This window comes from Gadus chalcogrammus, chromosome 6, assembly GCF_026213295.1.
Source record: "Gadus chalcogrammus isolate NIFS_2021 chromosome 6, NIFS_Gcha_1.0, whole genome shotgun sequence".
In the NCBI taxonomy this organism is placed as follows: Eukaryota; Metazoa; Chordata; class Actinopteri; order Gadiformes; family Gadidae; genus Gadus; species Gadus chalcogrammus.
Window position 1 is genome coordinate 11,148,065 of NC_079417.1, and position 24,832 is coordinate 11,172,896.

General features: G+C 50.5%; 1 protein-coding gene across 1 annotated transcript in view; it reads right to left on the reverse strand.

Moving 5' to 3' along the window:
• adgrv1 (adhesion G protein-coupled receptor V1) overlaps positions 1 to 24,832 on the reverse strand; it is a 122,681-nt gene that overhangs the window by 34,677 nt on the left and 63,172 nt on the right. The window contains exons 53-85 of the mRNA XM_056592426.1: positions 24,322 to 24,444; positions 23,624 to 23,846; positions 22,964 to 23,168; positions 22,617 to 22,763; positions 21,292 to 21,547; positions 20,396 to 20,598; positions 18,866 to 19,042; positions 18,534 to 18,716; positions 18,192 to 18,371; positions 17,336 to 17,500; positions 16,913 to 17,033; positions 16,532 to 16,655; positions 16,193 to 16,331; positions 15,909 to 16,094; positions 15,116 to 15,351; positions 14,869 to 15,017; positions 14,559 to 14,757; positions 14,014 to 14,233; positions 13,152 to 13,391; positions 12,487 to 12,636; positions 12,095 to 12,315; positions 11,312 to 11,579; positions 9,967 to 10,110; positions 8,183 to 8,354; positions 7,431 to 7,572; positions 6,564 to 6,974; positions 6,325 to 6,488; positions 5,806 to 6,078; positions 5,246 to 5,363; positions 4,500 to 4,671; positions 2,282 to 2,527; positions 1,540 to 1,956; positions 9 to 193 (exon numbers count right to left, since the gene is read on the reverse strand). Coding sequence (XP_056448401.1) covers positions 9 to 193; positions 1,540 to 1,956; positions 2,282 to 2,527; positions 4,500 to 4,671; positions 5,246 to 5,363; positions 5,806 to 6,078; positions 6,325 to 6,488; positions 6,564 to 6,974; positions 7,431 to 7,572; positions 8,183 to 8,354; positions 9,967 to 10,110; positions 11,312 to 11,579; positions 12,095 to 12,315; positions 12,487 to 12,636; positions 13,152 to 13,391; positions 14,014 to 14,233; positions 14,559 to 14,757; positions 14,869 to 15,017; positions 15,116 to 15,351; positions 15,909 to 16,094; positions 16,193 to 16,331; positions 16,532 to 16,655; positions 16,913 to 17,033; positions 17,336 to 17,500; positions 18,192 to 18,371; positions 18,534 to 18,716; positions 18,866 to 19,042; positions 20,396 to 20,598; positions 21,292 to 21,547; positions 22,617 to 22,763; positions 22,964 to 23,168; positions 23,624 to 23,846; positions 24,322 to 24,444 — 6,559 coding nt within the window. The remainder of the gene's footprint in view (positions 1 to 8; positions 194 to 1,539; positions 1,957 to 2,281; positions 2,528 to 4,499; positions 4,672 to 5,245; positions 5,364 to 5,805; positions 6,079 to 6,324; positions 6,489 to 6,563; positions 6,975 to 7,430; positions 7,573 to 8,182; positions 8,355 to 9,966; positions 10,111 to 11,311; positions 11,580 to 12,094; positions 12,316 to 12,486; positions 12,637 to 13,151; positions 13,392 to 14,013; positions 14,234 to 14,558; positions 14,758 to 14,868; positions 15,018 to 15,115; positions 15,352 to 15,908; positions 16,095 to 16,192; positions 16,332 to 16,531; positions 16,656 to 16,912; positions 17,034 to 17,335; positions 17,501 to 18,191; positions 18,372 to 18,533; positions 18,717 to 18,865; positions 19,043 to 20,395; positions 20,599 to 21,291; positions 21,548 to 22,616; positions 22,764 to 22,963; positions 23,169 to 23,623; positions 23,847 to 24,321; positions 24,445 to 24,832) is intronic.

A 24,832-nucleotide genomic window follows, 5' to 3' on the forward strand; every position in this document is an offset into this window, starting at 1 on the left:
ATACTGACCGCTTCCCGGGCTCTCCACACTGGCTCCCGGTCAGCAGGGAGAAGGCGAACCGCTCGGCCAGCTCGGACAGCTGGCTGAGGCCCCGGGTGTCTCTCTGGCTGGGGTTGGCCATGGCGCAGAGCAGGTCGTAGGTCAGCCCCCGACTGCTCTCCTGTAGAGGGTTCCCCTCCGCCTCCGCCAGGACCTGCTCCCAGGGAAACACGCCCGTCGTGTCAACGTTTTGGAGAAAGGGACTGTCTCGTTGTTTGGTGTGTGAGTGTGTGTGTGTGTGTGTGTGTGTGTGCGCATGTGTTTGCGTGCGTAGCTACTATGCTATGTCATATTTGCAAAATAAGTCTATGTGTAATGTCATGTCTATGACATGATTATGCAAGTCACAGTGATTCCAGCTGAACGTTTACGCCTAACATAAACATTATGTATGCAGTGTTTAAGGAAAACTTTTCCTTTGGTCCCGGTTTTAAAATAAACACTCGCTCCTCCTCGTCTCACAAGCTCTGATCTTTCTGCTTAACATCTTTCTCTCGTCTCGCCTTCGTTCTCTCGCTTGTGCTCCTCCGCCTACTCCTTCTCATCTAAACAACTTCTCACTTCTCCGCTCTCTTCCTCCCCCTTCACTCTGCTTGCCTACTGAGTCACAGCGGCAGGACGCTGGCCTGGTGGCCGCCAAAGAGCCTGATGAGGAGACAATAGGAGAGGCTCCAGTGACGAGTGACTACTGGGAGCATCGACCGAGAGGGCTGTCTGTCTGCAGGATGGAAACTTCTCATGGACGTACAGGGCCTTTAAGTTTGGCAACTACAGTCGACGTCATTGACCGACCACTGTGGGGAATTTCTGTAATCACACTCATCGGAGGGTTCCAGTAGCAGCAAGGACAAGGATAGAGAACCCACCAACACCAGAACCCCACCAGTCAGACGTGGCTCCTTTACAAAAGGATCGATAAAAGATAGATCTAATTGTTTACTCATGACTCTAGAGGCCATCGCTTTCTCTTTCGCTTTCTTTCTCTCTTTCTCTTCCACTCTCTCTCTCTCTATCCCCCTTTCTCTCTCTCTCTCTCTCTCTCTCTCTCTCTCTCTCTCTCTCTCTCTCTCTCCCTCTCTCTCTCCCTCTCTCTTTCCCTCTCTCTCTTTCCCTCTCCCTCTCTCCCTCTCTCTCTCTTTCTCTCTATCCCCCTCTCTCTCCCTCTCTCTCCCTCTCTCTCTCTCCCTCTCTCTCTCTCCCTCTCTCTCTCTCTCTCTCTCTCTCTCTCTCTCTCTATCCCCCTCTCTCTAGGTCAGAAGGCCCCTCAGAGTCGCTTCTATGGTGTCTAGCATCTAACAGCAAGTGAGAGAGAAACTGATCTCTCTCTCTCTCTCTCTCTCTCTCTCTCTCTCTCTCTCTCTCTCTCTCTCTCTCTCTCTCTCTCTCTCTCTCTCCCTCTCTCCCTCTTTCCCTCTCTCTCTCTCTCCCTCTCTCTCCCTCTCTCGCTCTCTCCCTCTCTCTCCCTCTCCCTCTCCCCCCCTCTCTCTCTCTCCCTCTCACCTTCCCCAGCGCCACCAGCACGGCGGTGGTCTGCTCGGGGGCGAGCAGCGCTGTGGCCTTGTTGATCAGCCCCTGCAGCACGCGGTCCATCACGGCCGCGTCCAGCGGCTGCTGGAGCGTCTGCAGCTGGTCCAGCAGCGCCCACACCGCCGCGGCCTCCGCGTCCGCCACCAGGGTGACGTTGGCCACGCCCAACTGCGGGTGCACCCGGGCCCCGCCCGACGCGTCGTGGAGCTCCACCCGGAAGCGCTTGGGGGTGGGCTCGGGCGAGGCCTGGCCCGGGGTCAAGGTCACCGACAGCGTAGCGCTGCTCTGGCCCCGGGCGAAGGTCAGCTCGTCCTCCTGCTGGAGGAAGTCCCGGCCGGCAACCGCGGGCCATATCATGGAGCGGCCCACCGCCTCGGGCTGGGGCAGCACCTGCAGGGGGCGGCGGCAGGGAGAAGGGGGGGGGCGGGGGAGGGAGGGGGCGGGAGGGAGAAGGGGGATGGAGGGAGGGAGGGGATGGAGGGAAGGAGGGGATGGAGGGAAGGAGGGGACGGAGAAGGGGGTTGGTGGGAGGGAGGGGACGAGAGGGTGGATGAGACACATGGGATGGATGGAAGGACGGATGATACAGATAGATTACTTGATGAAGGGATCCAAACTGAACAACAACCTTAACCCTATGAAACGAGCCATTAGCATGACGCCATTGTTCCACTGGTTGCCTGCCCCTATGTGCACTTCTTCGGGCCCCACTCACCAGCATGCGGTACCGCACCGTCAGGACGCCGGCCGCGCTGGCCTGCCTGTGGACCTGCAGGTCGAGCCGCGTTGCCTTCAGCGTGGCCACGGGCAGCCGGGAGGCCGCCGCAAAGTAGATCAGGCCGCTGGGAGGGGCGTCGCTCTCGGCCAGGGTGACGTTGGCGAAGCGCGCCGTCTGGTTGATGGAGGCCCCGGAGCCCACCTGGTAGATCTCCACCAGGAACCAGCTCCGCCCCTCTGGCTCCTGGTACGCATGGAGACATGGGATGAGGGCGAGGACGAGGGAAGTGCTTTACTCCCTGGATCCCTCATGCCATGTGTTCCAGTACCCGTACTACCATACTATTTAGTACTCCAGAAAAATACTTAGTATGTCCCAATACATAGTATGGAAAATGCAGCAGGCCAAAAATACCAGGATGGCACAGCAGAAGATACATGGATGGCACTACAGGTGTACTAATCTACATCTAGCCTGCCAGAACCTAAAGAAGGAGAAGGAAAAGAAGAGGAGAAGGAGGGGAAGCAGGGGAAGCATCGAAAGCAGCCATAAGCTGTGTTTGAAATCGTTCCCTATCACGGATATAGTGTACTATATAGGGTGCTCGCCATTTTTTAGTGGTGTTCGAATTCTCAGCGGTTAATTTCATGCACTATATAGTGCACTTAAAATACCCCAAATTTGAGTGTACATACGATGTAGCCTACATGTTACTCCCGTATACCACAATGCAATGCGGTCGTGTTTTTCTGGAGGAGAAGAAGAGGCTGAATAACCGCGAAAATGAATACATTTAATCAAAGTACATTTTGGGTACTTTGATTTGGTTTTGCACATAATATTGTTTGCACTTGAAAAAAAGAGAATTATTTAATTTAATTTATTTTAATTTAACTTTTATAAATTTTAGTTTTAGTTTCAATTTCATGCATGTACAGAGTTATAATAAAACATTTCAAAATGCATGCGCGACTTGGTTAAATAAAAGTCTGTTGGTCCAGTCATATATTTTGTCATTGTAGTTTTCTGTATCGTCACACCCCTACTAATCAGTGACATCACCTGTAGTGTGTCCCAATTGTATGCATACTGTGTTCAAGAGTACGTACTTTCTAAGGGTAGCTGCAGTAGGTACTACAAGTAAAAAGGAAAAGTATGCAATTTGGAACGCAGCCTTGTTCTTGGTTCTACTAATTCTTCTGTTACGTGTTTTTATTTGTGCAAAGGCTGCCGAGAACTCCCCAATAAAAACCCATCACAGGCCGTTCCGTTACAGAGACATCACAAACTGAATAGACTGTTCCTCTGCTGACATGCTACACCCACGCCGTCTCCTGGCACGATGTCACCTGACCCACACCAGGGAGAAACCAGAAGCCGGTCAGGATAGAGGAGTCGAGGGGCCAGTGTGGCTACAGACGTGTTCTATTCCTGCACTGGGGAGCCTGCTCTGATGAATGTTACACACAGCGAGGAGGGCCACGATGCGTCAGGACCACCCACTCAACCATCGCCCCAATTGTCCGCTCCCACAGAGCCATTGCGTGTTCTAAGCATGTCACCGTTCAAAGTGAGTCAGGTTTAACACGCGCCACAGTCCCACGCACATACGGGATCCACCCCCTTCCATGAATCATTATGTTCACGGCTGTTCAATCCCATTTTTAGATGCTTTTCACACCTGCGTATTTTTCATTGTAGGGGTGATGCATCTAAAGCTAGACTGTACACGATGGGGATGGCGACACTCTGGGAGTCCCCGTTCCTAACCTCGATTGGTCCGTGACCATCATGAGGTCAAACCCTTGAATCCCCAATGCAAAACACACACTCTCCCCCGAGTACATCCTTCTACCCCGACCAGCCGCTCAACCACCCAGTGAACGTAAGCGAATCGCGCCACCCAGTAGTAGCATCAAGGCAGTCCATGTACGGAAACATTGAAACCTTTGGAACAATTCATCAAACATGATTCACGACATTATTTCTCAAAAAACAAAGTGTCGAATAACTAGCGTAGCTCAGACATCGACTGTTGAGTCCCAGTCCACATAACTAACCCCATATGCAACGCTCCACATGTACACATTTGTGGAGCCATGAATTCTTTAGCGTGAGGGTTAGGGTGACCTGGCCCCTAAGGTTGGACAACAGCGACACTGCAGACGACCCTATACAAAACGCACACCGGTCCGTCTCATGTCAGCGGACTGACCTCGTCGGGCCGGACCTCCAGTGTGAGGACACAACGCGTCTGACCCCTCAGACACAGCACGGCGCCCGAGGTGACGAGCAGCTCCTGGGTCAGGTTCACCCCGCCGCTGACCAGCGATGGGACCGCCGCGCTGTGGGTGGCTCTCCAGAAGACCTGCACGTCCTCGAAGGCTCTGCTCACAGGGGGGGGGGCAGCGAGGGGGTTAAGGGCTACACCACAGTACAGCTCAAACAACAGCAAGGTCCTATGGCGTGTGAAAGCACACACCCGACACACTAACACACACTCATAGACATACAGACACACACACACGCAAACGGACACGGACACACGCACACACACACACTTTGTGTGTCTGTGTTTTGACCTCAGGAAGAACAGCACTCGTCTGTGTACGACAGACACACACACACACACACACACACACACACACACACACACACACACACACACACACACACACACACACACACACACACACACACACACACACACACACACACACACACACACATACTGACACAGGTCTTTCCTCATTCTATCATTCATCATCGTGATTATAAATACAATGTCAAATATTATTATTTAATTGCCCCTACTATTTTCCTGTTCATATTTGTACTTATATGTAATTCCTGTTAATATATATTCCTGTATCTGCCTCTTGAGCAGAGCAATAGTGACAGAGAGCTGAAGAACAACTGTGAGTGTGAATCCTGGCGGATGTGATGGGGCGGTCCAGCTACCTGTTCTCCTGTCTCTGCAGCACCAGCTGGGCGGTCCTGTTCTCCGAGTCCTCGTCCAGGGTCTGACCCACAAGGGACCCCCGGCTGAAGCCCACGATGCCGTTTTGGAAGTCGCTCCCTGGGATGGGGGGGGGGACCAGGGGGGAGGGAGGGAGGGAGGGGAGGGAGTGATGATACACAACGGTTTCAACTGATTTCCACACCCGTGTGATGCCTTCATGTACAATGACCCAAACATCGTCCCCACGCCCTTCTTAAGGTCCGGACCCCCCATTGGTTGATGAGGGCAGAGGCAAAGCTCACCTACGTCCTGCTCAAAATTGTAGTGGCAGAACTGGGCCGTATCCATGACAACCACGGTCGGACTAGGGGGACCCCTTTGAACAGGTAAGGAACCCTCATCTTATTTCTTGATGAAAAGGTTGTTTGTAAACCATTCAGTAATGGGGGATAGTGGTTCCACTCCCAGCTGAAAGGTTCCCAACATTCCCTTCCTTCTCCTCAAGGACTTCTGGATTCGCACACATACAAGACAACAAGGAAACAGATCCACATCTTACCGAGGATGACGATCTTGGCGAAGGCCCCGAAGCCCTGATGGTCGGTGCGGTCGGCGATCTGCCCCCCTCCCTCGGGGTCGGAGAGGTAGACGAAGAAGGCCTCCTGGCCCTCGGGCTCCGAGTCGTCCAGGATGAGCAGCAGCACCGTCGCCTCGCTCTGCCCGGCCTGCAGGCTCACCACACTGGAGGCCAGCCGGAAGTCCTGCCCCTCCCGGGCCAGGGTGCCGTTGTAGTCCAGAGCGAAGGGGAGGGCCGTACCCACCGTGACTCCTCCTACGGAGAGACCGCCGGCGGTCAGAGGGTACGGGAGGAGGCCGATCGGGGAGCGGCCCGGAGACATTTCTACTGCTCAACGGCCCCACCCTGTACTGTTGGCCGTAGGACTACCCTTCACCTGCTGCTCTTCTCTTTAGACAATACTGCTACCATAATTATGACACTATATAATAGCTTTATTCACAATTGCAATGGGTTCACAAACTCAACACAACAACAACAACAACAACAACAACAGCCCACCTCCGTAGGCTTGGACCCGGACGCTGGCGGCGGCGTCCAGGCCGGCCCCGCCCGGCCCGGCGGCCCTGCGGACCCTCAGCTCCACCCTCTTCTCCTCAACGCCGTCCTGCTCCCGGTCCTCCTCCGTGTGGACCAGGGCGGGCCCGATGCTCAGCACCCCCCCACCTCCTCCATCTCCTCCACCTCCTCCGTCTCCTCCATCTCCTCCTCCGTCTCCTCCTCCTCCGTCTCCTCCTCCGGTGGCGTTGCTGGCCCTGATGGTGACCCGGGCCACGCTCTGCTCCCGGTCGATGCGTGGCCGGGCGCCGGGCGCCGCCCCCAGCGCCCGCACGTCGGTCAGGTTGACGTAGAAGACCTCGTCGGGCTCGGCGAGCGAGTCGTTCGCGATGGCCAGCCGCAGCGAGGCGCGGGTCTGGAGCGGCGAGTCGAAGGCGACCCGGCCGTCCGCCACGGCGCCGAAGTCCTCGTCCGCCGTGGCGCTGCCCGAGGCGGTGGCGTAGGACAGGACGGCGCGGCCGCCGCGGCCGCCGTACAGGCGCTGGACGTGGAGCGTGACGTTCTGGGCGTCCTCGTCGACCAGCACCTGCCGGGACTCGCGGGTGAACCGGTACACGCCCAGCGGCTCCACCTCGGCCACCGTGAAGCCAGGCCTGAGGGGCGGAGTCACACGTCCTCAACACCACTCACTTTATGAACAAACCATCAGAAAATAACCAACTATTCCCATCCCCTCCATGCATGCACTGAGTCAATCAGCCCCGACTTTCCCTTTCATGTTGAATGCGCAGGTATCAATGCAGACTGTTAAATCATTCATCTCTCCCTGGACTGTACACAATGTGGTGTTGCCAACAATCTTATCCTATGTCATGCTATCTCTGTTGTATACAGGGAATGGGTTAACCTAGCGATTGTCAGTGCTGTGCACTTGGTGCTATGAACATCCTAACTGTACTGTACTAATATATCATATTGTTGTTTCACCTTCTTCTGACAAATGTATTTATTCTAAGTCGTGTTGGATGAAAGCGCCTGCTAAACGCCCTCAATGTAAATGTACATGGTACATGAGCTCTCACAAGACGCTATGAATGCTGGGTATTCACCTGAGCTGGACAGCGGCTGTGGTGTTGGTGCCGGGGCTGGCAGCAGTCAGATGTATGGCGTAGGCCGCAGGCGCCGAGGGGTTCCACGGAGCGGTCAGTGCGATGGGCCGGCTCCTCTCGCCGTGGGCCAGGCTGACGGAGCCTGGAGGAGCGGGGGACAGCCGTGTGAGGGACGGACCGGTGCTATGATAACAGCAGACCTTTGAGCCGCGTCCATACTGGCTGCTGGCAGCGGTTCACAAGGAGTCTGTGCAATGCACTGGGTTCTGTGTTCGGTCAAGAGGTCTGCACTGGTTGAAATAAATCAAGAACGTGCGACTAAAACGCACGCAGTGAGCTCGACCCATGAATAACTCTGAAACTGTGCGGTATAAAATAGTACTGGGTTGCGTAAAATAAAAATTTGGCGTCAACATTTTTTTTGTGTAACAAGGTGTAACTGTACGGCTCCGTCAGATGCCGAACATGTCAAACATAATGTCAGGAATGGCTTTGACGCCGTACAATGCACGGCACAAAGGATTATTGGAAAGCACGATTGGTGCGATAGCTTGTTGTGCGTGAAACCCCTTAGGACAACATTTTAACTTTGGTTAACTTTATGCACATGACCTTGTGTTCTATGGACAGTTAACATTCAGTGATGAGCACTGAAGACCTTTCCTAATGTTAAGCATCGAGCGGTAACGTTGTGATTGCACACCAGCAGCAGTAGAGAGGTGGTTAGGTCAGATATATCTGTAAGGCCCTACCTGCTGTTGGGCTGACAGCTCCAGGTGTGAACCCGGGCGGCGCCAGGCCCGGAGGGTACCCCGTTTTCCAGTCCACGGTGACCCCCCCAAAGAGGCCCGTCCGTGACACTGTTGCCTCGCACTGCCCCGTCTCCAGGCTGGACACCTGGAGGACCACCGAGGCAAAGCCGACCTGGGGGCGCCGCACACAGGGAGGGAGGAGAAAATGGAAGTACTCAGGGGTTTATTTCGGATAAGCCTCACAAATCGAACTTAACATTAGAATCTGAGCTCAAATCACAAATCTCTTTCCTTTGCTTCATATTTGGATCGTCCAATCGTGTTGCTGAAGGCAGGGGTGGTCAAGCCAGCACTTTTTAGTCTTACCACTGTGGAAACCCCCTTCTGAAGGATCATCCACTCGCGCAAATGAGTTTTCCTCAGTAAAACGCCTCCTTAACGAAAAAACAAGGTGTAATGGGCCCCTGGCTGTGTTTGGTTCGTGGTCCCGGCACCGAGTCCTCTCCCCAGATGTTCTGCCCTAACAGAGTTGGACTGCTGGAACCAAGATTAATTTGGGATGGAGCCTCACAGGACAATGGCCCCGATTGCTTCTATGGACCTTGACAGCGTTGGGCAGTTAGAAGATTGGGCCTAAAATAGATTTGAACACACAATCACTCTCCCTTTATTAGATTCTGACACTCGCTATAGCGCGATTTGTTTCAATTTACAAGTCCTGACAAAGCTAATTGTTGACAGCGGAGCCGGGGATGTGAATTAGGTTACCGACCGCAGAAATCCAGTTACGACCGGGGGTTGGCCATAATATTTAAAGTAAATTCAAAGTGACATAAAAGTCGATAGGGCAAACGCCATGACTCAGATCCAAGCAAGCTCATTCCGAAAGAACAGGCGGTTTACATCAGTTCAACACACACACCCATTCACGAATAAATATATAATCTGTAATGCGGCACTTAAAGCCCTTTGCTTCTTTCTTTCTTTTTTATTTATTATACAGGAAAGTATTAAAAGTAACAAAGTTACAATTTAAAACAGGCCTGTCTCAGTAAAATAGCTGATTTCCAGGAGGTTCCTGTTCTGCAGCACATATAACATGTAACAGGGACAAGGCACATCACACGTCACATTTACATACAACACATAACAGGGACATAGCACGTCAGACATCAGTAGGACAATCATATGGACAGCAGACTGAGCACAGACAATGATCTATATAATTCAGTGTTCGCAAGTGTATGTGGTGAGTAGTAACAGTTGATAAGCTTTTTTGAACTGTGTGATGGATTGTAATACTCTAATGTGATGGGGAATGCAATTCCAGACTTTGGTGAAAGTATGGATGAAGGACCTCTGCCCATAGCCGTTATTGTATGCGGGCACTGGGTGGAGGGCCATGGAGACAGATCTAGTGACTCGCACTTGGGGCATGTTATGCATTGGTAAGAGGGAGATGAGTGTTTGTGAAGTGCTGTGTTGGAGTTGAAAATAAAATGTGATAGCGTGACTGTCAATACAATTTTGAAAGGACAGAGCGTGTGATTTAGTGAGTGCAGTGCAAGATTGCTGTGGATCTTTAAAGCTCAGTTTGCTTATTTTATTAATTTGATTTACTTTGCTTTTTGGGTTGCGTCTTCAGTGTCGAAAGCACTTATTGTATGTCGCTTTGGACGAAAGCATCAGCTAAATACGTGTAACGTAATGTAATCTGTTATTGTTGGTGATCACATTCCGTCAGTCAATTATTCAGGGTGAAGGAAGCTGCGTTGTGGACTCACTTCAGTGTTGGCAGCCTCTTCCCCAGCCGTCACCATGGTAACCGTGGAGTCCGAGGAGAGTCGAGGTGGGGTGCTGAGGAGAGGGCTGACCAGTCTCACGTCCGTCAGTTGCATGGTGAAGTTCTCCCCGATGGCCAGGAACACCTGCGCTCACACATTGAGTTGAGACTATAAATACGGTGTGTTGGTTGTAGGTATCTTATCTCAGCTGTGAGCAATGCATATCTATCAAACTAGATTGACATTAATAGATACAAATAAAACACAGTTTCAATTTGATGCTCTGACAGAATACTCCTGCTTCCGGTTCTTTATTCAATGCTGATGATTGTCTGGAGTTCTTTAAAAATACATTTGACTCAATTAGAGAGATGGTAATTGGACCAGGGTCTTCTCAGAATGGTGGCTGTTCCGCTCAGGGCTTGACTGGCTCCTAACTGCTCCTAAACATGCAACCTGTGTAATAGACCCCATACCATCTATATCTTTTACGAAATGGTTTCATGATTTCAATGATCCTATTCTTGATATTATCAAAAGTTCAATTTCCTTGGGATCTGTGTCCTCCCCTGTTAAAAGTGCCATTATCAAACTGCTTGAAAAACTTGGAATATTGATTTGCAAATTACAAACCAATTACAAATGAACCTTTTATGTTTACGACTTCGAAAGGCTGTCGCTGACCAATTTACTACTTAGCCAACAATCATCCTTTTGATCAAATTCAATCAGGCTTTCATTTCCCGTCATTCTACTGAAACAGCGTGGACCACACGTGTCAATGATCTTCTAATGACTGTTGATTCTGACTGAACATCATGGTGGTTGCCTTGCGACTTGAGGGCAGCTTCTGAAACTGTGGAACACAGCCACTATTAGAAGAATATTAGTATCCAGGGAACAGTGCTCTCATGGCTTCATTCATATTGATCAAAAATAGAACTCACCATGTAAGTTACCATTAAAATACAATTTCAGAATTTTCTAAAATAAGTTTGGTGTACCCCAGGGATCGTTTCTTCGTCCTATGCTTTTTTCTGTCTACACTTCCCCTTGACGACATCATTTACAATTACAGCATTGATTGTCAGCTGATGATACAGAGCTTTATGTACTTGTAAGTTGAAACCGCAAATTAACTTTCCCAACTCCTAAACTTAGAGGCATGACTAATATAAAAACAATAATGGATAGGCATGAACACTGCTGTTAAATTATGACAAAATGTTGATCTTTTCTGGGTGAATTTACAACTTTGTACATTCAACCTGACTCAGCATTTTGCATGTTCGTGTTTGTCGTGGAGGGGTTCACTTAAGAACGTGTGAAGGGCATTGCGGCTCACCTGGTTGCTAAGCAACAGTGTGATGGAGACAGAGGACTCCCCCTCCGGCAGCAGGACCCTGCCCGTGGCTCTGTCTCCCAGCAGAGCCTGGACCTCCGGCCCGCCGCTGACCACATAGCCCACGCTGGCGTTGCCAAACAGCCCCCCCAACCGCGTGACGTTCAGGAGCAGGAACCGGGCAGGCTCAGCCCCGGGGCCCCCCACCCCCAAGGCCTGCCGGCCGGGGTCCAGGGAGAACACGCCGTGAGGCTCGTCGTTCGCCCGCACCCTGGGGACATGTGGGTGTTAGCATGTTGATGTTAGCATGTTGACTGCCTGAAAGATGCTACGCCAAGTCTGTTTCCAGTTTAGATGTGTTAGGGGTCATGTTCGCTAAGAAAATGATCAGAGGTAAACCAAATGTGTGTCCTATAGCTTTTTTATTTGACTGGCCCAATGTACTTATTGTGTCACCAGCCCCCACAAACACACACACACACACACACACACATTTTTAATTGCATCCACAAATGTAAACAAACTTAAACAAACGTGAAAGAACTTACGTTTAAAAAAGTGTCTGCTCAACACCCCAAATGTTAATGTAAATGTCAAAGGTCATTCGTCTTTTTGCATACGGTTCTTATTAAATCGGACGTGAAAAAAAAAGCATTTTAGTTGAAGAATCGAATGAGAATTTGCTCCATTTACCAAACCATGGCAAATTCTTCAAAAAGGTAAATTAATAAAAATGTCAGTTTTGGTCGGGGTGGTCTGTTTGACGAGATGAGGCGAACCACCCACCTAATGCGTGTACTGGTGAGGTTGGGGTTGCCGTCCAGGGTGGCGCCCCCCTCAACGCCTGTGAGCCTGACCAGGTACAGCTCCTCCACCTCGGGCACCGTGTCGGGCATCAGGCTGAGGAGCAACAGCGCCTCCCGCTGGCCAACCAGGATAACTACATCCCCGGCCGCACTCAGGAAGTCACCGGCCAGGTCTGACTCACTTTGGATCTCCCAGTGGATCTGAGGAGGGCAGAAGGAGAACGGGCTGAAGTAAATGAAGAGGGGACAACGGAGTTCAATGCAGATGGATATCGGGATGGAGAAGGAGGAAGAATGGAAAGATCATGAAGGAAACAAAGACCAGGATATAGTTTACTTCATACTTCTAAACTACTACTTAGGTGCCGTTACCGTGATGTTTCCCATGACGCCCTCTCTCCGTCTGAGCAGCAGTGAGATGTTGAGTGGGCCCTGGACGTCAGCGGGCTCATCGTAGACCTGCTCGCTCAGCGCCGCCTCATCAAACTGGACGATGCCATTAGGGTCACCGAACTTCTCAATCTGGAGTACAACCACGGCATTCAATAAGCACGCAAGAAGACAGAAATGGCTAAGGAAAAAATATACATACACCAAACAGAGCACATTCCTTCAGCTCCTGGTCATGGTGTGTTCTCCTAGTGTCCTACCACATCGAGCTATAACGAGCCGCCATCGAACAACCTAGGGCTGATTGAACTCCAAAGGGCTGATTATGTGTCCAAATCGACGCAACGCAAGGACCTCTTACGTCATTGCAGACCCTCCTTGCATCCACCTGACGGGCCTGAAGTGCAAACTCCCAAAAATGTTAACCTTGCGTCGAGGCAACGCAGCAACAAGGGCTGTGATTGGTCCGCTCACTAAAACCCGAAGCAAGACCAAAACAGGTTCACGACTATGTCGAAGCGTCTGCGTAGTCCTTGTGTTGCGTAGACGTTGAACCATAATCAGCCCTTAACTCTGTGCTCCTCAAGCGGTCAGGGCCTTCAGCAGTGAACCACGAACGAGGGAGATCGTGAGAGACCTGGACCCACCAGAAGCTGGACCGCCCCGGCCCCGGTGTCCACGTCCACCTCCCCGGACAGGATGCTGAGCTGGACCGTGAACACCTCCTCCACCTCCACCTCCCCATGGGGAAGCAGGGTCAGCCGGATGGCGTGGACCCCCTCCTCCCCGTCGCCCAGGTAGAAGGAGCCGTTGACGGGATCCAGGAAGTCCTGGTTGAGTGGTGGGAGAGGCTCCCTGCTGTTGGGGCCCAGGATGTGCCACGCCACCTAGGAGGAGAACCCGTGTTTGGGTTGAGGATCGATGAGGGGCGGGGGATTTACAGGCAGGATGGTCAAAGGTTTTGGGTTTGGATCCCTATATCCGTAGTCTGACCTGTAGGCATCCCTAGGGCGAGATGCAAAGACCCCTACATGCTCCTGAATGAATGAATGACAATTCATCAATTGTCACAATCCATTCACAATACATCAAAGTGTCTTCTCAATCAATAAGAAGATATTATCCAGACAAAAGTCTGGGGGTTTTACGTTGAAAGAGCCATTAAACAACTGCTGTGTTGTCTAAATTGAGGCGGCAGGTTGTCTGGTAACCGGAAGGTTTGCTGTTAGATCCCCAGTTCATCATAGATAAGTGTTGAGGTGTCCCTGAGCAAGACATCTAACCCTAAACTGCTGCAGAAAAGCTTGTTAGTCTCTTGCATGGTGACACCGCTGTCGGTGAATAAATGTGTGTACGCCCGGGGGAATGCGAGGCGCTTATTGTAAAGTTTTTTTAGTGGCCAAAGTTGGAAATAATATCTGCTAGTAATATGCTGTATGCAATATGGATGCCGTCTTTTAACCATGAAAGTTAACAGCGTGTAACAACGTTCATGGTGTTCGTTCTTACCGTTGCATTTCCCACGAAGCCTCCGGCTCTCTCCAAGACCAGGGTGAGCGAGAGCGTCTCGTTGGGGTTCACCAGAGCAATGCGGCTCTCGTTGAGGAAACGCACAAGCCCGCTCAGAGAGTCACTCTTGGCGATGGTTACCCTGGCTACCGAGTTGGCGCCCAGGACAGCTCCCCCGGTGGCTCGAGACAGCAGCACCTCAAAGATCTCAGCGGCTTCACTGCAGGAGAATCAGATATGTGTACACATGTAGGTATTGTAAAGTGTACAGACAGTTTTTATTCAAAAATCGGCCCTAATAAAAAAAACCTGACCAACAGATAAATAATTACTATTACTATTAAATCTGAAAAAACATTAGCACTTGTTTTTAGTTTTGTGGTTGGGAAGAGGCATCATAAACATTCGATTTTTGCATTCATTGCTATGAATGGATGGCTATTGCTATGATGGAATTTTTGTGATATGCATGTTGCTTTTTCTTTACTAAAAACATTCAGCTCTTGTCCAGTCTGTTCGTCCAGGCCCATCCATCTCTCCCTCACCTGTCCAGGTCGTCCATGATTGTGATGTTGATGAAGCTGGTGTCCTGCCCGTGGCTGAAGGTGACCGACCCGTTGGACAGGAAGTAGTCCAGGTCAGGGGTCGCGCTCAGACCCCTGGAGACGTACTGAGCCGACACCTGCCCCCACTGACCCCCCAATCTCAGCACAGGGATCACCAGATACCCTGCATCCTCCTCCACTACAGAGGAATATATGCAATGTAAAAGAAGAAGAAATGCATTGTAGTACGATTAAACCTTATTGGAACAACAATCACTGATAATAATCAAACATTGATAAGACCACTCACCTATGATGTCGAGGTGATCCGGGTGGAACTCCAGAATGCCCTCAGCGTTGTCGTTCTTCAGTATGACCACGATGACTGAGGAGATGTTCCCTACCGTCGGAGGCAGATCCAACTGGAGCCCCGACTCCCTCACTGTGTAGTCCACGCCACTTACCACCAGAGGGAGACAGAGTACACATAATGTTAGTCCCCGAAGAGACTTCTATTTCACATCCTCTACTATTGTCAAATGTTGTCAAACCGCTACCTGACGTTAAGAAGCTCCACGCTCGTGATGTTGAGGTGAAACTCCTCGGGCCCTTCCGGGAGGACGTCGTCAACGATGCGCAGCGGGACTTCCTGTGACGTCTGGCCCGGTGCGAACAGCAGCCGGCCGGCCTCGGGGCTGAAGTCCAGCCTGCTGAAGGCAGAGCCGCCTGACGTCTCGTAGCTGAGCGCCACCTCCCCCAGGCTGCCCCCGGAGCGGACCACCGTCACGTTCACCTGGGGGGAAACTCACATGAGCGTCGGGAATCACAGAGGAGGAACTGAACGTGATGACATGGAGATCGACGATGGATGGATGATGGGGTTGAAGAGGAAGAGTCGGACATGAGTAATCGGAGAAGATGAAGCCTGGTTGATTGATTGAATGAAGTAAAAGTGAATCCCTGGACTCTCCTTATAGGTAACCGGCCAGCACCCCATCACATATTTAAAACGTTTTGCCTGTATGAATGTATGTCAATTATGGCCCCCAATGCACTCCTAACCACCCCTTGAATGAGGGATCCCCCATTCTGCGTTCATCCTCCAGATTTCTTCCTTGCTCATTAAGGGAGTTTTTTCTCGCCTTCTGGAGGGCTAGGGTCAGGGGGGGGGGCGTCATACACACACGGCCTGTTATGCCCTTTGAGACTGTACCTGTGACTCAGTGCTATAGAAAGGACATTGAATTGAACAGAATGACGGTCCTGACGAACCGGTAATGAAGAATCGAAGATGAACCATCAGAGATCAAAACGTGAGAGACAACGCGTTCAATAACCAAAGCGTCTCACCAGCCCCTCTCCCTCGGTGACGGCGACCTCCCGCTGGGCGAAGGAGAAGCTGCCGTGCGGGTGGTCGCTGGCTGCCATGGTGACCGTGGCGTGGCTCGCCGATGGGCTGACGTCCAGACCGGGCGTGGCGGCGGCGAGGGTCAGCTGGTACACCCGCCGCTCCTCTGGAACCTCGTCGTCCAGCGCCTGGGGACACAGTGGGCGGGTTAACACCGTCAGGGTGGTCCCGGGGGGGGTCGTACGGAGGGGTGATGGGGTCCTATTGGAAGGTGGGGGTGGAGTACTTTAAGGGTGATGCTGGCGGCGGATTGCCCGTCTCGCATGGTCACGACGCCGGAGATCTGCTCAAACTCGGTCGCGTCAGCGGGAGCGATGTTCCAGGAGAACTGGACCTCCCCGAAGACCCCTGGCCCCCGCACGAGGCTGGTGACACAAGCGCCCACACACACAAGCGCACAGATACACACAAAAGCCCCCACACACACACACACACACACACACACACACACATTTTTAATTGCATCCACAAATTTAAACAAACTTAAACAAACGTGAAAGAACTTACGTTTAAAAAAACATACAAATGGACGTTGTATTTATCTGGTTGAACATATCCTGTGTACCTGACCACCGTGCTTCCATTGTATCCCCTCTCAGGTTCACCAATGAAAACATCCCTGGAGGACTCGGCCACGCCCACCATGCCCAAGGCCGCTCGGTCGGCCTGGATGGTGATGCTGGCCAGACCTACAGTGTATATACACACATGCATCACAGTATAGGAGAGGGGAAAGGTCAACATGAATGTTAGGGTGTCTCTCTGGTCAGTCAGCAGCAGCAGTTGTTGTCAATAACTAAACACCATTCTTCTCTGTAATCCAACTAGTATCAACACATTCACTGAGTGATTCAACTTCCACTAGATGGACAGTGTCAAAGAGACCCTTTCACTGAGGTCCTCATAGGACCAACACCTGAGCTCCAGGCTCCCCTGACCCACTGACCGGCTAAGGGGTCGATGACGGCCGCGCTGGTGCCTGGGAGCAGCCGCACTGTGAAGCTCTCGTCTCCCTCCAGCGCAGTGTCTTCCAGCGCCCTGATCACAAAGCTCTGAGTGGACTCCGTCTGAGAGGGAACAGTGTAGAAGACGTTGAGGTTCAATTCTGCATCCTAATGTGTCCAGCATCATTTAAATTTCCCTGACAGAATTCCTTAATGACGACCAGGCCTGGTTATTATTCACTTTCCTCAATTGAAATAGAAACATAAAAACACGTGCAAATCTAATATATATTTTAATGGTCCTCATGGGGATCTCCCACACCTAGGTCAACACGTACTCTCCCAAATTACAACGATGTATTCACCGAATTAACCTCCAAAAACCATGTGCTAATGACAAAAGGCTCTGCTGCTTTGTGCCGTACCTCCGCAAAGACAAGGGTTCCACTGAGAGGTGAGAGATCGTCCCTGGCCAGGTCTTCTAGTTGCCATGCCAACGTCACCACACCCCGGCCTCCTGTACTCCGGAGCACCGTGAGCATCGCCACGGCAGCGGGGTCGTCGGTGAACTCGGGCTCGCTGACTGTAACCTAAACAGGGTTGAAACGGATGGGATTGGCCGGTTGATGATGATGATGGGGTACACTGATTGACACTGTTGCTATGGACATTACGCACTCGCTTCTGCTGTCTTGATGCTAATGATATGCTAGTATGTAGGAGAATCCCAAAACTCCCATTGACAAGAATGGATGGCTAACTTCTTTACGTAGAAGGTACAAGCCTGGTGAGTCAGTTTCTTTGGTGGTATACAGTTGGTATACAGAGTACTCTTTCTGGACATTGACGGCTTATTTTGCACTTGAACCGACTAATATTCTAACATAAATAGTACCTGGAGGTTAACAGGGGTTGATGTTCCCTAGAGGTTTAAGCTTTAAGAGGTATATAGCAACATGGATGACATAAAGTCATAAAATAAGTTACATTGGGGAACTATTAAGAATGTTTTTGAGGGAGGTAAATGCAGGGGCGGCCCCAGCACATTTGGCGCTCTAGGCGAGGGGGGGGGGGGGGTATGAAGCGATTGTTGACGGGGGGGGGGGGCGCCCGAAAAATTAAAAGATATATATATATATTTTTTTTTTTTTCAGGCGCATTTTATATTTTGCGCTCCCCCTCTAGATGGCGCTCTAGGCGGCCGCCTGACCCGCCTGTAGGGAAGGCCGCCCCTGGGTAAATGTAAGGGTTTTTTGGAAGCGTTATTATGTCTGGACTAACTTCCTGGTCCTGGAATCCAAATCTTCCCAGAGGAGAGTCATTGGCCGGAATGCTGGCCGTCACGGACGTCACCGTCCCCAACCGGGCTCCACCAGTCACACGCAGCAGAGACACTGTGAAAGTTTCCTCCAACTCCACCTCCTCGTCATCGATGATGGTGATGTCAATCGTGGCATCTCTCTTAAGACAAGGAAAAACAAATCTCGTTCTTTAACTTCATCTACCTTTAAATCGTTGAGGGAATAACTATGAATGGGGTTATGTTTTAAGGACCCTAAAGGAACAGTGTTCATTTTGGAATAATCTTTAATCTTAACTGCAGAGACTTTCAGATTCACTCACCTGTCCATCCTTTAATGTGATATTCCCTGAGGAAGGACTGAAGTCCTCAAAGCTGGCCGTGATTGGCTGAGCCTCCCAGTAAACGACGACTCCCCCCGTTTTCCCGGCCAATCGCGCTACGCCAAGACGGAAGACATTGTCCGGCGGTGCGATCTCATAGGCCAAAACCCTCCCTGGGGCCTCCTGAAGAGTAGAGGCCTCAAATCAGTAACAGAGCAACCCAGCGTCAAGCAGCAAGCCAGAGGTTCACACTGTTCAATAACGATTGGTCTAGCCTAGCGGACACCCTGTACTATCTCAAGTCTGTCCTGGTGCGGTCATGTGGTACCAACCTCTGACACGTTAAGCTGCACTATGCCCCTGGGGTCATCGTTCTCCTGGATGGTGATCTCGGTGACCTCCATGCCAGGCCTCTTCAGGCTGGGCCGGCCCGGCCCGGTGGAATCGCCGTCCAGCTCCACGCTGGTGATGTTCACCAGGAAACTCTCCGCCAGTTCCGGGACATCATCCTGCAGCAAAGAAAACAACACGGTCAAACCTATGCACGACGGGGTAAACATAGCAAATATATGCCTAGTTTTAAAACAGTGTAGTCGGTACATTCGTGTGGATGGCCACACCAATATATCCCTTCAGAAAGGGACTTGGACCAACGTATCTGCCACCAAGCGTACTCAAACTCTCACATGTTTGGAGTCGGAGATTGACTGAACCCAAGCTTGGCTAAACCTGCTTGGTCTTAACCTTGGTTTTCAAACTCTTTCTCCTATTGTATCCCCTCCAAGATATTTTTTCACCAGAGTACCCTCTCACTGGCACAAACCTTTTTTGGGCACATTTTTGGAATGAACATAAATAATTAATGTGCGTTCTATTTGGCAGTGCAAACATGAACATTAAGGGTGCAAAAACTATAGTAAGAAACAGGGTTAGGGTTAGAGTTATTTTTATTTATTTTTTTGGAGTACACCTGCAGTACTCAAAAGTACCCATAGGGGTACGCGTACCCCCTTTTGAGAACCACTGGTCTAAACGACTGCTGGTCATTGACATAGCAGTGATCTTGAATTGGGAGCAGCATGAGAATGGAATGTGCTACCGGTGGTTGGAACACAAGGGTTTCTAAAGTTCAGTCTAGGCTGCTTGTTGAAGAGAGAAACCATGCCCCCCCCCCCCCCCCCCCCCCATTGCCTCACGCCCACCCCCATTTCTAGCCTAAACACAACATAATTACTAGTCCCATTAGTGGGAGGTTTAACATGGACCCCAATGGACCCTGAAATGTGGCTGGAAGGAAGGGCGGGAAAGAGAAATGGATATGAAGGGAAACAGAGCAAACAGGAACCACTATGTATTTATAAAATGAGTGTTGTGAGTAGTGAACAAGAGAGAGATACATTTGAGTGTGGATAGAGATGTATGATGAAATGCCATTGAGCACAAAGTAAGCACGGCACTTGCTTTTTCTGTGGTAACAAATAAGTAAAAAAAGATTAAAAAACAACAACAATGAAAGGCATGGTACTGGCTTCTGTCACGAACTGATCCAACTGTAGTGCAATTATCAATAATATTCAATATACAAATATTCAATAATTAAACCTGCCCTTTGTACGTTTTCTGATAGCCCCCTCTAGTGGTTTGAGTTGGAGCTACACGTAGCGCTATATCATTTTCAGACAGGCAATGGTCTGGGGTCGGGGTGTGGGCGGTGGAACAAAGGAAAAACAATGCAGAGATCGATTTCCTGGATGCAATGGCGTGTGGAACCTCATGATCACGTTTAGTGAATAGCTGCAGTAGAGGTAGTAGATAGTAGGTTTATGCTAGCTCCTTAGAACCGCGCTGAATTCTGTATTTACCGGCATGATGGTGAAGGTGACCAGGACCACGGTCGCCCCGTCCACCATGACCACCGTGGCGTCCCTGGCCAGATAGTCCAGTCCAGCGGAGGCCTGGTTGGCCGGGGGCTGTGATAGGGCGGACCTGGTCTGGAGGTGGACCGCCACATTCCCCGAGGAGCCCTGCTCCCTCACTATGGAGAGGCTCACGTTGATCGGAGAGCCTGGAGTCGTTTTTGGGGAAGGAGGGGGAAAGGATTTTCCAATTAGTTTGCCATTTTCAATTTTCACAACAAGCTGGAAAAAATGGAGAAAGTGCGTTTTGGTTTAACAGCTCCGAAAACAACGCCAAAGCCAAGACGCTAAAAATAAACGTTGGTTTGCATAATTGCGCAGAGCGTGTGGGTCGCAGTCATGTTACAATGGACTTCTTTGACATTCTAGGCCCGCTACCAAGACACAGATTTAGTTAAATCCTCTCTTACTTCAAATCCTGGAAGCCACGAGTAACACCCCACCGCCCCCCCCCCGCCCATTTACAGTAAACCCCAGCTTGTGGTTACCATGACATCCCACGAGAAAGAAACCCAATCTAGAAAAACACATCCCACTCCTATGTTGACAGGACACAAACAAAAACAAGAGCTCACCATGAATAAAAACACGACCTGATGATAAAACAGTTCATTATTAGACACACTGCGTAGCTTTTCCATCATAACACATATTTATTTAAAATGTTTCATTTGTTTTTAAGGCTGCTGTGGCGAAAACACGAGCAGTTCGCACACTCTGCCGCTCCACCGCTGCCCAATAGCGCGACACGCCACAAATCGCCCCGATGTAGCCTAGTTCCCGCCAGCCCAGCGGCCGACCCAAGCATGAGCATAGCAGCAGCGCCGGGGTTCATGTCTCACCCGTGGGCTCCTGCACCCTGGCGAACAGCGAGTCCATGTGCCAGCCGATCACCCCGTACGGCGAGCCGTTGGCCAGGATGGTGAGCAGGGCGTGGGCCCGCCGCGGGGCGATGGTGGCCGCCTGCGCCGGCTCCTCCAGCCCCACGGTGGTGACGTCCATGAGCGCCACCGTCACGTGCTCCCTGCCCTCCGGTACGCCGTCTGCCACCACGGACAGCGTGATGATGGCCTCCGATTGGCCCTCGGACAATAACACCTGCAGGGAAAGAAAGGGTTGAACGGGTTGAGATTTGTTTGGGACTGGTGACTCTAAAGCTGTGTTTGAAATCGTTCCCTGTTCACTCACTCACTATTCCCTACATAGTGTTTATGATATAGTGCACTATATAGGGAACGAACAAACAAGAATTCGGACACTACGCTGAACATTTCTATACGTCACTATGCGTCAGAAAATGCGCCGGGTATTTGTGTGCGCCCACATCATTGAAACAAACCGGGAACTCACGAGGAAAGCTGGTGGTTGTATTGATGTTGAATGTTAAATTTTCTATGTTAAATCGCAAATAAATTGTTGACATTTCTAAACGAAAGCCGGAGACTCCATCATTAAATGTATTCGTTTTTGCGGTTATTCAGCTTCTTCTCCCCCGGAAGAACACGACCGCATTGCATTGTGGTATACGGGAGTAACATGTAGGGAACATCTTTTGTTCGCTCAAATTGTGGGTACTTTAAGTCCACTATATAGTGCATGAAATTAACCACGGAGAATTCGAACAGCACTACAAAATGGCGAGCACCCTTTATAGTGCACAATATCCGTGATAGGGAACGATTTCGAACACAACTTAAGTCTTCTTTTTTTTTTGCTTACAGCACCTGGTATTCCCAGATGGTCTCCCATCCAAGTACTAAAAAGGACCGACCCTGATTAGCTTCCGATATCAGACGAGATTGGGGCATGTTCCGGGTGGTATAGTGATTAAGTGGAAGTCTTCTTTATTTAAAGCTGCACCATCTACGCTTTCCCATTAGCAGCCTATAGTGGCTAGATGTGTAACTACAGTTGACAGTTATTGCCGTCTGAGATTTTGCCGTGGTGGGGTGAGCGTCAAAAGTTGACCAGAATAAAACACTTTATCGTTAAAATTTCCCTGGATGGATTGACGTGTTTATCCTGGCGAACTTCTTAGCTCCTGTATTTTTTTAATCTAGTAAATGGCCGCACTGGAGAAGTTACATAGCGCAGCTCAAAATAGGTCTGTGAATCCAGAAATAGGAAATTCGGTTTGTAAAAGCTGTTCCCGGATGGGCTGGCTCACCACTCCCGAGGTGGGGAATATGTCCGGCAGACTGCCGTTGGCGACCCAGTGGACCGTCAGTCTGCCGAAGGTCCCCCTCAACCGTTCCACCTTCAGAGAGATCAGGTTGTTCTGCTCCAGCTCCTCCACCTCCATGTACAGAGACTCCTGCACAGAGACGGCAGAGAAGGACTTTCAACCATTCATCTTAAATACATTGGCAACAATCAAAAAGAAAACACGCATCACACGTATTACATCTGCCGGTATCATCAAGATATTTTCCAAAACCAATTTGAAACCCCAAACTATTTTATCCAGAACATGAATAAATAATCCGCCCCAGAAAACAATGGATGACACCGTACCAGGGCAAAGCCGACGACTCCGTGGGCGTCGTCATTGGTCGGGATGACCACGGTCACCTGACCGCCGAACCCAATCTCCGCCCCGCCCTTGGGATTCTTCAGAGCGACCCGGAAGTTCTCCTCCCTCTCTGGGATGTCGTCGTCTAGAACGTTGACCGCTATCTCCAGCTCACTGTCGCCGGGGGCAAAGCGCAGCTCGCCGTGGCTGCACCAGGGGAAAGAGAGAGGGAAGGATCACAGAAGGAACCATCGCTGTCTACTGTTATATTAGGTCCAGTTCGTTTTCCTGAATATAAGAACACCCCTCTTAAGCACTTATGTATGTTCTAGCATCTTATCCTATTTATCTCTGTTGTATATGGGGAATGGGTTAACCTAGCGATTGTTAGTGCTTGGTACTTGTTTTTATGACCATCCTTACTGTACCGACAGCGATATATTGTTGTAAGTCGCTTTGGATAAAAGCGTCTGTTAAATACCCTAAACTTTAATTAAAAAGTAATATTATCGGATAGTAATTAGATGTCGAATCTATTCATGAATACATAAATGACTGACTACATAAATAGACACTGTAATAAACTACTACAACCACTTCAGAATCAGAAATCAGAAATCGCCAGGAAGGCAAAGAACAATTAACCAAATACAAACGGGCACCTGGGTATGAAGTCAGACTGGTTGGACACGGAGGTGAACAGGTAGAGCGTGGAGCCGGTGGCCCCGCTGGAAGCCAGGAGGGTCCTGGAGGCACCGAGCGACGTCACGGCCAGGGAGAGGTAGCTGAGGGCCGCAGGGGCCCCCAGCACCGGGGAGAACTGGCCCTCGTCAGACCCCCAGGAGTACAGGAGCGAGCTGCTGCTGCCGGCCAAGAGCATGTAGGCTAGAGGACGGACACACACACACACACACACACACACACACACACACACACACACACACACACACGTACACACACACACACACACACACACACACACACACACACACACACACACACACACACACACACACACACACACACACACACACACACACACACACGTACGCACGCACACAGACACAGACACACACACACAGACACACACACACACACACACGTAAATACACACACGTACACACACGTACACACACACGTACGCACGCACACAGACACAGACACAGACACAGACACACACACACACACACACACACACACACACACACACACACACACACACACACACACACACACACACACACACACAAACACAGTGTGCGTTAAAGTTTAATGAAAGCACTTATAGGAGAGGCTAGTTACCTACCATTGCACACGATGCACCATGTATCAATGCTGCTGTATAAGTGTCTATACGTACTAGCTCCAGAGGGAGGGGTGAAGGGGTGGATGGAGGTGAGGTCAGGGTGGAGGAGAGACTGAACCAGCTCAGGCTGAGCCTTCCCTGAGGCCCAACGAAACACCTCACAGGCTGGACTAGGACCTGGGGAGAGCAAACACACACAAATGGTTATACTGCATTCTTTGGCGCTATTGCAACATAGTAATGTTGAGGAAGGAGGTCTGCTCTCTCTCTCTCCCTCTCTCACACACACACACACACCCAGCAGTGACAAATTATAGCGTCTAAACATCCATCTTTGGTTCTCCTCTCTTTAGAACCGAAACCACTGAATCGGCCCCTTGCTGTAAACTACAAACAGCCAGAGGCCTCCACTTAGCCCTCCAGTCTTCAGACATGATCATCAGGCTGAAACTAACTTTAATTAAACGACCGCTGTGTCCATAATGGCCTTTGTCAGTGAGTTGGAATTACAGTGAATGAGTTGTTGTTTTTCTGTCTCCAAGGGGATGCGTATTCTGGTTTTCTC